A 13,911-nucleotide genomic window follows, 5' to 3' on the forward strand; every position below is an offset into this window, starting at 1 on the left:
CCAATCTGTTTAAATGTGCCATTGTTGTCCAAGTAGTCAGTTTCCCAGCAACTTGAATTGTAATTAAATATTCCCAACTAAAATAATTGTTTCCATCTTCTGATTGCAGCTTATCATTTATTTCATTGGAGATCGGCATCTTTTGCTTGGTTCCTATGAACCAATGAGACTTTAACAATGAAATTACCTCACGTATCTAGATAAAGGGAAAATAGTTAGAAGTAGCCATCACATGCTTCAAAATGGGTGATCCTGCTTGATGTACCTAATAGAATTTCTTGGGGACAATTACAGGCATTGTAGATGGGATAATTGCACTGGATGTGGTGGATATGAACCTGAGGAAAGGCTTTGGTATGGTATCACATGGGATTACTAGAGAAGATTAAAGTGCATGGAAGCAAGGGTAAAATAGCAAACTGGATCAAAAATCAGTTTGAAGGAAGAAAATAGTAGAAGTGCTGCCAGCTGAAACCCAAATTACTAGCTTCAGAGCTGATGCGAATAGTTCACCGGAATATTCTCTACCATGTCTCCCACTCTAGCTAAAGGATACCATGCCTGTTTGACTGTACATACTGCACACCTTGCTCAAGGAGAGCTATTTCTTTATATTAGCTAGTGCTGACAAATATCAGAGGTTGACTTGATTATAAAGCTTAATCCATCTGCACTTGTGATCCGCAACTGTGACTATGAAATTGAATTTTATAGTTTTTATTTAATCTAAGCACTGTATTAAGACCGATCACTGTTGTAATCTGGGCTGCTAACTCTGATGCCTTTGCCTTTTTAATGACTAAATCTGACTTCATTGTATCTCGCTGTACCCCACCATATGTCTCGATCCTAAATTTTGCTTCTCAAGTTACATAGCTTCAGTCACCACCCAGACCCTTGGGCAGGCATTGTCTTTAGCTACTTCTGCATTCCACTTCCTACTACGTGTGATAATTTGCAGTAACCTAAACTGATCATGCAATATTTATACTTCTCCATTGCTGTCAGCAGTGAGGAGTAGGTTTCACTATTTTGCATTAGAGAACCATATAAGCCAGGAACCTTGGCATTCCCAAACACTTTCTCTAGTAAATCTCGATGGAACATCAAGATAAACTTGCCAGATCTTTTAAGATGGGTATCCCAGAAGATGCTTTTTAAAAAAATCTGACTAGCCCTGACACTTGCTGGTCTTCGTGGAGCCACTAAACATGGGTAGAGTTTCTGCTTTGGACACAGTGTGAAGAATTTGTCTGTCGGGGGGCGGGGCCCGTTCGCTGACATGTAAAATACCGCGCAGTGATGTCAGGCGGGCGTCCCGACATCACCACGCGTCATTTAGATTGTCAGTTCGGCGGGCATGCAGCTGCGTCAGCTGCGCGCCCGCCGAACTGTCAAAGGCCTATTAAAGCCATTAACAAAGTAATTAAAGCTGTTAAGAATGCTGCCCATCCAACCTTAAGGTTAGTGGGCAGGAGAAGGGCCTAGGCGACCTTCGCATTTTTCATGAAACTTCAGCCACGGGCGGGATGAGGTTTCATGAGGGGTTCATTAATTAAATAATTTTTTGAAAAAATTAATGGACATGTCCCAGCTCACATGAGGGGACATGTCCTTAAATATTTTTTTACCTTTATTACATTTTTCACAACTTAAACTAATCTCCCTGAGGCACCCTCGTGTGCACGAAAGAGCGCAGGCCCCGACTCGGAATCTCCCTCGCCTGCACTGGGAGCACACAGCGCTTCTGGGTGTGCGTCACACTGGGTGGGCCTTAATTGGCCCACCTACGTAAAATGGCGCACACTCGATCAGGGGTGCCGATCGGGTTCGCGCTCGTTCCCGCCCGCCCCCTCACAACCCCCCTGATGGGGGAGGGGGGGAGAATTCAGCCCCGTGATTCTGGCACAAATTGCATCCAGAAGAGTGTCATATTATTTTTCCTAGACATGTTTGGGTCTGTTGTAGACTAATTTATAGTAATTGCTAGCATTTACTTGAAGATAATATTTGGTTTATGGCTTATAAACTTTAACATTAGTTAGTAGTCTTGGAGATAAAAGTAAATTATTTACTTTATACAGGAATATGAAGAAAGATCTAGGAGAGCCCAGAAGTCTCCCTCTCCGAATCAGAGTGTGAGGAAAAACCTTGACTTCGAGCCTCTCTCCACAACAGCACTTATCCTTGAGGATAGGCCAGCGTAAGAACCTAACCTTTTCTCTCATTTTTAAAATTCAACTGCAAGAAGATTGTATACCCTAAAGTACTTCCTGTTCCCCTGTGATGTATGAGATGAAACTAGATAGTGTTAAGATCAGATTGAGTTTATTTTTTTGACTACATTGCCAAATTGGCTTGTTGTATGTTCCTATTTGTAAAATACCAAACTATCTTTTCATTGTGTGAAGACCTAAAAAGTGAAATGTTGGATTGACACCAAGTTTTTCTAGCCCTCTTTTTGAAGGGGGAGGGATGGTAAGTTCCAAAGTTTGAAGTTAAGTTATTTATCCATTATACTTATAGAGAATATTGAAGACGGATAAATACAAAATTGGTGGCAAAGCTCTAATGCTAATTTACTATATTCTACATATTGATTATTGAAAATGAGTTAATAGATCCACTTTGCATAGACCAAATGATTATAATAACTCAAAGCTTTCAGATTTTAATTACCGAGTGTGTGGATATAGAGGTGCACAAAAATAGGTTTGGCTGCGATGCCCTTGTGATTAAACTGTCTGAATGCATTCATCATCTAACCTAAGAGGTGATAAGATAAGCAATCTGTTTGAGACTGACCAGCTTCCTACGAAACTGTACCCCAGGAGGTGCCATCTGTCACAGTGATGAGGAGAAATGTATTTAAAAACTGTGGCAAACCAATGCTATATCATGTAATTCTACACAGCTCAATGAATAAATCATTACTCAGTGTGGTACAGAGCCATTTAGACCGTAGCACAGTGGAATTTCACTGCCTGGCCTGCCAAACTTTTGTGCTCATTGTTGGGACACTGTTTAACTTCAACATATTTGATTTAGGTGAGAGGCAATAACCATCAACCAGGGTTGCTACTATTCATCTAGAGTTCCCTCACGTTTTTCGTGTAGACAGTGGTTGAAGTTGAGATTGAGATTGGCTATGATGCTCTAATGGTCAAATAGCCTGCTGACACTCTGCTTATGCTTGCATGTAAAGGATGCCATGTTGTGGTACCAGTGGTGCTTCTCTCTATGGCAACATGCCCCAGTGAGTGATGCCTTTGGGGAGATAGCAGGTAGGAAGCTGAAGGTAAACAATGTGATAATGTAACTTTTAAACCATTAGTTTCTTGCATCCAGCTTTATTAGGACAAAGTTAACACTTGTTGAACACTTATGTTGAGTCAGAATTGTTTTGAATCATTTGAATAGCAAGTTATTGAATGCTCTCAAGAGATGCTGTAGCAAGTATTTATAGCACAGATGTTTAGTAGAACTGAGAAACAAGTACTCCCTGATACTCTTTCAATTCCCTCACCAAAAGAAATACTTAGCTTAAATTAAGGCTCAAGGTTCTTGGATTTATTTTTTAAATTGTTAAATAAACTATGCAGAATTATGGGATAATAAGCCAAAGTGTTTGTTAAATTACTTGTGCAGAATCAAATCTTGAGGGGATGAGATGAAAATGATTGACAAGACACTTGAATGATGAAAACAAAAAGCTAAAAGCTACTGCGGATGCTGGAAATCCAAAACAAAAACAGAATTACCTGGAAAAACTCAGCAGGTCTGGCAGCATCGGCGGAGAAGAAATCAGTTAACGTTTCGAGCCTTCATGGCCCTTCGGCAGAACTGAAGCATAGTTAGAAGAAGGGAGAAATATAAACTGGTTTAAGGTGGGTTGGGGGGGTCGGGGGGGGAGAGAGAGAGAGAGAGACATTGAGGGTGTGGTGATTGTGGAGGTGAGCAGATAATCAAAAGATGTCACAGACAAAAGGGTCAAAGAGGTGTTGAAGGTGGTGATATTTGTCTAAGAAAAGTGCTAATTAAGAATGGAAGACAGGATATTCAAAGTACAGCTCTAGTGGGGGTGGGGTGGAAAGACTAACAAGGTTTTAGTTTTAGATTTTAAAATAATGGAAATAGGTGGGAAAAGAAAAATCTATATAAATTATTGAAAAAAACAAAAGGGAGGGGGAAGAAATGGGGTGGGGATGGGGGGAGGGTGTTTAAGATCTAAAGTTGTTGAATTCAATATTCAGCCCGGAAGGCTGTAAAGTGCCTAGTCGGAAGATGAGGTGCTGTTCCTTCAGTTTGCGTTGGGCTTGAAGCCCAACGCAAACTGGAGGAACAGCACCTCATCTTCCGACTAGGCACTTTACAGCCTTCCGTGCTGAATATTGAATTCAACAACTTTAGATCTTAAACTCCCCCTCCCCCCATCCCCACCCCGTTTCTCCACCCCCCCACCCCCCCCCGGCCTTTTTTTTCAATAATTTATATAGATTCTTCTTTCCCCACCTATTTCCATTATTTTTAAATCTAAAACTAAAACCTTGTTAGTCTTTCCACCCCACCCCCACTAGAGCTGTACTTTGAATATCCTGTCTTCCATTCTTAATTAGCACTTTTCTTAGACAAATATCACCACCTTCAACACCTCTTTGACCCTTTTGTCTGTGACATCTTTTGATTATCTGCTCATCTCCACAATCACCACACCCTCAATGTCTCTCTCTCTCTCTCTCTCTCTCACCCCCCCACCCCCCCCCCACCAAACCCACCTTAAACCAGTTTATATTTCTTCCTTCTTCTAACTATGCTTCAGTTCTGCCGAAGGGCCATGAAGGCTCGAAATGTTAACTGATTTCTTCTCCGCCGATGCTGCCAGACCTGCTGAGTTTTTCCAGGTAATTCTGTTTTCACTTGAATGATGGCTTGCTGACTCTACTGCAGTGCTGTTGGAAGGGCTTCAGCCTAATTCTCCGATGGCTTCAGTTTCAATTTGGAAAGGATGTAATAGTTTGGTGGATGGGCAAATGAGTTGCAGGGTGACAATTAGGGAGAAACATATTGGGGATCCGTTGGGGCATGTGGAATCGGTGGGTTGAATTCCCTTTACAAAAGTTGAGCAGATAACTTAGATTGATAATTCAGCCTACTACTAAGGGAGTGGTGCCTTGCTGGGTTGATTTTTGAATGAGGTGTTAAAATGAAGGCCCAGTCACTACCTTGGGTGCATTTAAAAGATCCCATGACTACTGGAAGGATAGTGGACTTGTTATGCTATCCTGCTCGACCAACAATAACCACCAAATTGGTCATTATCTCATGGTCCTTCATGGGCCTTGTGAACAACCTTCTGCTTAGATACTGCACTTCAAAAGTATTTCACTGGTTGTAAAGTACTTTGGAATGTCCAGGGAGATGTAATGCGCTGTTCAAATCTATCTTTGTTGCTTTCTTCGAGTAGAGTAGTGAAAGAAGGGGTTGTGAGTAGTTGAGTGAGAGCAATAAGGAGATTGTGAGCGTTTTGTTTTTTTCTTCCTTGGTTCCCTCTTCTCCTGTGTTATGGAGACATCTCTTGCTTGCTATGTTTCATTGGTTGATTATAGCGCACTCTTGCATCTGTATCAAGTTACTGAATTTCTTAAGCTAAAAATACAAAATTCAGTCTAAGCTGTTTTATAATTTTATTACTACACAGTTACATTTGATGCACTATTGCATATTCTATACGCTCAGGCTTAAAGTTAATATAGGAATGACAGTTAAAAAGCAGTTTTGTATTCTACATCATATTCAAATACATGTCAGTTGCTGAATTAGTTGTACCTTTGCTGGAGACTGATTATATATCTTGGATCCAAATGTTCATTGCGCCTGTTTTCTATTTTGAACTGTTACAATCGTTGGTAAGTTAACAAGCACTGAGTAACTACTCTTATTTGTCCTCAGGAATCTCCCTGCAAAACCTGCAGAAGAAGCTCAGAAACACAGACAACAGTACGAGGAAATGGTGGCTCAAGCGAAAAAACGAGGTTAAATGCTAGTTTTCTCCATTATTGTATAGCTGTATTTTTGTGGCAGTTTTCAGGGAGCTGTCTATATGCTAAGTTTTATGCCTAGGTGATGTGAAGCAGTATTCTGTTATTCCAGGTTTCTTTTCAAAATTGGGGTCTCTTTTTTTTAAAACCTCTCCTGCCCCTGCATTTCAATAATAAACTTAACCTGAACTGCCTGGTGGGAAATGCTGGGATTAAATCCATTTTACTTTCCATTGACCAGTGGGTACAAAATAGGCATCCAGTGTCTGATCCTGTCAGTTTTCAGCCAGGCAGGTTAGGTCAATGTCACTCCTAAGATTTTATACTGTATGCTCATTTTCTGCAATTAAAGATGTATTCATAGTTGGTAATGTTTGTGAATGAAAAATAGACTGAGGTTTTGGGCATCTTGTTGATCAGAAGTTTGTGCAGATCATCTATTAAAGTGCTTGGATGATAACTTTTTCTGTTGAATTGTTTTGAGCCAAAGACTTGAATTTGAGTTCTTTTTATAGAATGTCACTGTTCTTAAGGTGTTTGTATAGGAAAGTGCCTTCAAATTGCTGAATATTATATTAAGCTTTTGTTGTTCCGCGTAGAACAAAAGGATGCTCAGAGGCGAAGGAAGCTGCTTGAAGACAGGTGTAAACTGGAAGAAACTATTGGTAATGCTGTGGTTACCTGGAACAATGAAATCCTACCGAACTGGGAGGCTATGTGAGTGAGGAACAAAGGAAAATTCTTTAACTTTGCTTTAATATTAAGATGGCTTGTGTGAATGTTCATTAGATTTTTGGCACTGTTGTGTGGACTACATACTGGATGTAGAATTTTCTTTAAATAAAGTATTCATTATCTTGCGATTTTTATGACAAGAGGAGATTAAAACTCCGAAATTTCTCCCAACCATATAACACACTTAAATTTATCGGTTACTTTCCCTACTAATTTAATTGTCATTTCAGTAAGACATGAATTGTTTTCATTTTTTCCTGAATTTTCCCACTCTTTTGTTAAAAGAGCTAATGGGCCATAACCTCTGAGCTCCCCAGCATCGGGTTTGGGGGGGGCACCCCAGAGATGCGCTGGGGAATCCCTCTGGGAACTTCCCAGGTAAGGGTTTGCGTGGCAATTGCAGAAATGCAGTTTAAATCGCAAACTTCGGATAGTTCCGCCAGGGTTACACCAATAGTTACCTCTTCTAACTTCTGGGTAAATACTGTAAAGACCAGACCAATCCCCACAGCCCCAACTCCCGCTGCCGCCCCCCCCGCCGCCCCCACACACACACACACACACACACAGGGGATTCCCTCATCTCTGACTAACCGAGCCCCCCCCCCCCCCACGGTATTCCCCACCCGCTGACCGTGCCCCCCCCCACCCATGGATTCCCCCACCCGCACAGGACTCCTCACCCAACATCCCCTACCCATGGGCTCAACTATGACCACCCCCCCTCCCCAACCGGACCCTCCATGCCCAACTCTCACCCCCCCCCCCCCCCCCCGCCAAAATTCCAGCCCCGTGAATGTACGATTCACATCCCTCCAATGTCTGACCATCCCCCCCAATGTCATCTCCCCTTCCCCACCTGACCTCCGAACACCCCCATCCCTCAAAATCCTTTTCACTTACCTTAGGCACTTACCTTCTCCCTGGCCTGTCAATTTCAATGGGACCTTTAAACTTACCTGCTTTACGGCAGCGAGTACCGTAAAAAGGGGGCGTGTCCTCCTTCAATTCGATGGTGCTGGACTTCGGAGACAGCTGTGCTGCCTGGATCTTGCTCGGCCTGAGTTGGAAGGTCGGGTGAGACAGGCAAGGAAGAAATTTGGCATAGATAAGTGGGCACGGAGTGACAATCCGACGCTGATTGCCACTCCGAGAAAGTTACGGCCCCACTTGCTGCCGAGGTAGAGTTTCAGTGCCATGTTTGGCCATTCTGCAAGTGCAAGCCTTCAAAACAAGTGGCATTTGGCTATTTGGTCAAGAGGGAGGGCATCAAAGTGAGCCACATTTTACCATAGCCAAATGGACACGGAATGCATTTTCCACAAAGGACCCCTTTAAGAAGCTCTGCATTCTAATGACTTTTCTCAGTTCTGCCATTTGGAAGAAAAGGAGAAATGGTGGAAGACTTGTAACAATAAGAGACTGTCCTTTAAGTTTCATCCTGTGGATGTAAAGCTTCCTCTGACCCAACCCTTTATTTCGTCCCCCTAATTTGGTCTGGAGCTATTTTATCTTTTAGTTCAGATGTCTCTCTACTTATGCTATCATTTGGTCTTAATGCTGCCTCATCTGGTAAAGGAGCTGAGAATGCAGTCCAAAAGGAAGCATTCTTGCAAGGTGCAAATTTCAATAAAAAAACAGTCTCACAGGAAATTTCTCCTAATGGGATAGGAATGAGGTTGGAATTCTTTCAGGGAATGTTTGTCATAGGTAATCTGAACATGGGCAACACTGGCATTTACTTTGGCTAAGTGACATGATTTGGATTTATTAAAAATTTAACTTTATCCTGGACAACATTTGAAAAACAACAGTGACTTTGTTTCTTGTATGTATATTTATAGTTATTTAGATTTATTATCCATAGTTGAAATAGTTTTTTTAATTTAAAAAACCCTGAAGGTGTCATTCTCGTAAAGTTCGTGATCTCTGGTGGCAAGGTATTCCTCCAAGCGTAAGAGGAAAAGTGTGGAGCTTGGCAATAGGCAATGACTTAAACATTACTCATGGTGAGTGTTGCACAGCTACCTACCTGTAATTGTATAGATAAATTTAAAACATATCTGCACTGTTTTCTGGAGAAGGATGTTAGTGAGTCTCTCTGCTTTGATTTCAAAGAAATCAGAAATTATGTTTTGCTATGGTTTTATATAGCTGATGAGAGGGCAAGTTTAGAGAGAAGTACTGGAATGCTGGATGGGATGAGGAGGGAGGTGATGTATCTGATCTGTTCGGCAAATTATACTTGAATCCAGGAGAGTTTCTATCCCTTTTTTTTGTATCTTCATACCTTTCCTGTACACACAAGTTCTCTTACAATCCTTTTTCCTGCCTGTTTGCGGTATGCCTTCCATTTTCCTGCTGTTTACATTTCTAGCTTATCTGTCTCAATCACTGAATTATATTTCTGTCTCCTGGCTTGGGTTATAAGTTGAGATCTGCTTTTGAGAAATGTAACTATGGACCAGATTAAAACCATAGAAGGCATATACAGTGCAATTTACCAGTTATGAGTTAGTTCTGGTTGTTTTGTGATAGTGATATAATGTTTATTCTATTTTCATCCTATTAACTGTGATATGTTTCTCACTCTTCTTCCCTACCCTGTTTCAAAATTTCTGTTTTCAGGCGAATGCACTGGTTTCACAGAATATGGAAACATAGAAAATTTACAGTGCAGGAGGAGGCCTGTGCCGTCTGAAAAGGCTCTATCCCTCCTAATCCCACTTTCCAGCTCTTGGTCTTGTAGCCATGTAGGTTACGGAACTTGAAGTACATGCTCATGTATTTTTTGAATGTGATGAGGATTTCTGCCTTCACTCTTTCAGGCTGTGAATTCTACACCCTGGCCGCTCACTGGGTGAAAAGATTTCTCCTCAACTCCCCAGTAATCCTTTTGCCAATTATTTAAATCCATGCCCCCTGGTTATTGACACCTCTGCTAATGGAAATGGATCCTTCCGATCCATTCTTATCTCGGCCCTCAATTCTATACAGCTCAATTAAATCTCACTTCAGTCTGTTCTGTTCCAAACGAAACAGCCTCAGTCTATACAATCTTTTCTCATAGCTAAAATTCTCCATTCCTGGCAACGTTCTTGTAAATCTTCTCCGTACCCTCTCTAGCGTGATTGCCTCCCTTTCTGCACTGCGGTGACCAGGACTGTATGCAGTATTTTAGCTGTGGCTTAAGTAGTGGTTTATGCTGTTCTAGTATAACTTCCCTGCTCTTAAATTCTGTGTCTTAACTAATAAAGAAAACTATCCCATTTGCAGCCTTATAATCGCCTTTTCTACCTGTCTTTCACCTTCAGATTTCTGTGGAGATTCACTTCAAGGCCCCTCTCTTCCTCTGCACTTCAGTATCCTACCATTTATTGTGTATTCCATTGCTTTGTTTGTTTTCCCCACCCCACCACCTTATACATCTTCGACTTCAATTCTATTTGTTACTTTACTGTGCATCTGACCAGTCTGTTGATATCTTCTGCAGACTATAACTTTCCTCATCACTAGCAGCTGTGCGGCCAATTTTTTGTGTAATTTGCGAACTTCTTAATGCCCCCTATGCTTATGTCCAACTTAGTGATATACACCGCAAAAAGCAAGGGAAGTAGTACTGAGCCCTGCAGAGCACCACTGGAAGCTGTCTACCAGTCTCAAAAACACCCATTGACCACTACCCTTTGCTTCCTGCCACTGAGCCAATTTTGGATCTAACATGTCACTTTTACTTTGCTGACCAGTCTGCCATGTGGGATCTTGTCAAAACCTTGCTAAAATTTATCTGTGCACTGCCTCAAATGTGTTAGCATCAACCACCCTCCTGGTTACTTTCTCAAAGAATTCAATCAAGTTAGTCAGATGTGCTCTTCCCTGAGCATGCTGACTGCCCTTGATTAATGCATTCCTTTATAAAGGACAATTTATACTGTCCCTCAGAATTTTTCCTGATAATTTGCCTACCACCAAGATTAGACTGACTGGCTTGCAATTACTTGGGCTATCCCTTTCTTCCTTTTTGAACAACGCCACAATGTTAGCAGTTCTCCAGCACCATAACTGTAACTCAAGTGAGTTGGGAAATGATGGTCTCAGCTTCTGCTATTTTCTCCTTTGCTTCTCGTAGCAGCCTGGGATACGTTTCATTCAGGCCAGGCAATTTACCTACTTTCAGAGATTAAACCCCTTAATATTTTCCCTTTTGCTATGTTTATTCCATCCAATATTTCACACTCCTCCTTAACTACAATGCCTGCATCATGCCCAACTTTTGAGAATACAAATGCAAAGTATTCTTTAAGAACCATGCCCATGTCATCAACAGGCTCCTTTTTGATCTCCAGTAGGCCCAACTCTTTCCTTAACCACCCCCTTTTTTTTAATTGTAAAATATCTTTGGGTTTTCCTTGATTTTACTTGTCAATATTTGTTCATGACCTCTCTTTGCTTTCCCAATTACCCTTTTAATTTTACCGCTGCACTTTCTATACTCCTCTCTGTTTTCCACAGTATTAAACGCTAGGTACCTGGCAAGCTTCTCTTTCTGCCTTATCCTGCCTGATGTGCTCTTTGACACCTACGGGGCTCAAGATTTGAGAGTGCCATCCTTTTTCTTTGTTCTGAACCCTCTATCTCTTCCTTGAATGCCTACCACTGCTGAAACTTAGCCTTCAAACTGCCATTTCCAGTCCACTTTTGCCAAATTCCATCTCCACTTAATAAAATGGGACATTCCTCAATTCAAAGCTTCTATTTTTGTGCTTCTCCATAACTACCGTAAATCTAACTGAATTCTGATCACTACCACCAAAGTGTTGTCCCACTGATATCCCTTCCATCTGCCCAGCTTCATTCCCTAAAACTAAGTCCAGAACTGCTCCTTCACTTGTTGAGCTTGTACCTGCTGGCTGCAAACAAATTCTGCTTTAACACTGTGAAATGTCATTATTCAAGCCGCAGTATCAAACTAGTTTGCAACAGAAGTCTAGATTTATGCTGCTTAGATTGCAATTATGTAATATCTTTGTGATAGTGAAAAGCATTGACATGAATTGACACAAAACAAAAGCGAAATACTGGAGGATGTTGGAAATATGAAATAAAAACAGAAAAGGTTGGAAATACTCTGCAGGCCAGGCAGCATCTGTGGAGAGAAAAACATTTAACTTTTTAGGTTTGTCACAGATGCTGCCTGACTGACATGGATTTGACATTTTTTGGGGTGATATGTACATCCCTACACAGGCAAGACTGGTTTCTGATCTTTCAAAGCTTTTGAGTATTTGTAACACAAGTAATTTATGTTTCTCGTATTCTGTTGAGAGCCACCCTTTGTGGTAGCAAGCTTCTCTGAGGCATCTAGTTATGCACCAACTAAAATGAGATCAGCTTGATTCTAAAGCACATTGTAATATGTATTTCTTTCTTTGCCCTGTTCCTGAAATTGGCATGCTATTTTCATCTAATGTGATATAAAATTGTTTCACTTAAATGAAATCTTTTTAATTTAAATTGAATTCTTTTTCATGTTTGAATTTCTTCAGAAATTACAAATTCACTTTTCAAATAATTTTGTCTTTCAGAACTGTATGATATTTGCTTAACTCGGGCTAAAGATAAATGTAGATCTCTCAGTACGGCACACTCTGATGTCGACAGTGAAGGTACTTGTTTTGAGTGCTTAATGATGCTCCTGGAGGGGCTTGAATTGAAGTAGTATGTTCATTTCGCATTTGTTAATGTTACAAATATTGCATTTCTGCAAGCAGTCAATATTAACATCAATTAAACATCTACCATTCAGTGTCGATATTAATAAGGGAGGGTCAACCCTTAGGCTTGTTTGGAGGTCTTCATAATGGATGAGGGGGTGGGGGAAGAGCAAGAAATGTAAAAGGGAACAGAATAGTTTTAAATGATTAGTTAGGCCATCAACAGCAGACTGCAACATTCAGCAAGTGCTTGATAATGCGTCTGAAGCTCAATCCTTCCTTACTATCAGTTTAGTATCTTATATTGAGGTTCTTTTTATACAGTTTCTCACCATGCATCTTGGTATGAGGACGGGATAGTCAGAGTTGGTAACTGATCTCACATGCCCAACTTCTTTGAGTGATTTCATCTAACAGCCTATGTAACAAATACTGTAGCTCTACCACTAGTGGTAGGGTGACCGAAGAGACTGAATTTATGGTCTGCTGGTTTGATTGGGTTTGATGCCCAGTCACTTTGATTGCTGGACAGTATTTTAAACCTAACCCTACCTTCAATCTCTACTGGAAACGAACCTGTTCAATTCCTTAATGGTCAACAAAAAAAAAATCAAATTAGTTTTTGTAAAATTGAAATACTTTTTTTTCCTAACTGGGAAAGATAGGAAATTATACTTGATATTCTTTAAAAAAAATATATCAGCTACCATGTTAGCAGTGAATGAATTGTTTAAAAAAATATGTCCTTTCTGGTATCTCAATACTTAAATATTTGGTTGTTCATTGAAGATTCTCATTTTTGCAGCATCACAAACTAAGCTACTGAGCAATGTGTTATGTGGTATAGAATAATTGTATATGTTTCTACTTTCCAGACCTAGGATTATCTGTAGCAGACAGGGAAGCCAGTCTGGAGCTCATAAAGTTGGACATTTCTCGCACCTTTCCAAACCTTTGTATATTTCAGCAGGTAAATGTTTTCAACCTTTTGATTTGTGGAACTGAGGTATGTGTACACACATACCTATGTGTGGATACTAAAATGGTGGGTGTCCACGCAGTAGATTGGTCTTGGAAATATCTGTACTGAATCATTACAGGTCCAAACAATTGTCCAGATACAAAATATACTGGAAACTGAGCTTGTTAACTTGACTTTTAACTTGTTGAACATTTAATGATTAGAACATACCTCAGTCTCTTAGCCCTCTTCTACCTGGTGATTTCCAAAGATGGACTGCAGAGCTTGTATAAAAATATCCCCAATATTCTATCGACATAATTCCCTACATAGATCTTTTTGTATAATGAAAGCCAGTTTTCTATCATCACAGAATTGTATAAAATGTAGAAACTTAAAATGTAGGCAGTTATTGTTATTCTGCTTCTATAGAAATATATTTGATCTTCCAGATAGGCTTTCC

The 13,911-nt window shown here is 40.5% G+C and overlaps 1 protein-coding gene across 2 annotated transcripts in view; it reads left to right on the plus strand.

Annotated features, from left to right (window-relative positions):
• Positions 1-13,911, plus strand: part of LOC144678710 (TBC1 domain family member 14-like) — an 81,205-nt gene that overhangs the window by 52,620 nt on the left and 14,674 nt on the right. Inside the window, exons 4-9 of one of the 2 annotated variants that reach the window (XM_078538525.1) lie at positions 2,085-2,203; positions 5,950-6,032; positions 6,638-6,755; positions 8,676-8,782; positions 12,359-12,439; positions 13,363-13,457. In XM_078538525.1, coding sequence (XP_078394651.1) covers positions 2,085-2,203; positions 5,950-6,032; positions 6,638-6,755; positions 8,676-8,782; positions 12,359-12,439; positions 13,363-13,457 — 603 coding nt within the window. The remainder of the gene's footprint in view (positions 1-2,084; positions 2,204-5,949; positions 6,033-6,637; positions 6,756-8,675; positions 8,783-12,358; positions 12,440-13,362; positions 13,458-13,911) is intronic. The other variant, XM_078538535.1, reaches the window with a different exon arrangement.

This window comes from Cetorhinus maximus, chromosome 1, assembly GCF_964194155.1.
Source record: "Cetorhinus maximus chromosome 1, sCetMax3.hap1.1, whole genome shotgun sequence".
In the NCBI taxonomy this organism is placed as follows: Eukaryota; Metazoa; Chordata; class Chondrichthyes; order Lamniformes; family Cetorhinidae; genus Cetorhinus; species Cetorhinus maximus.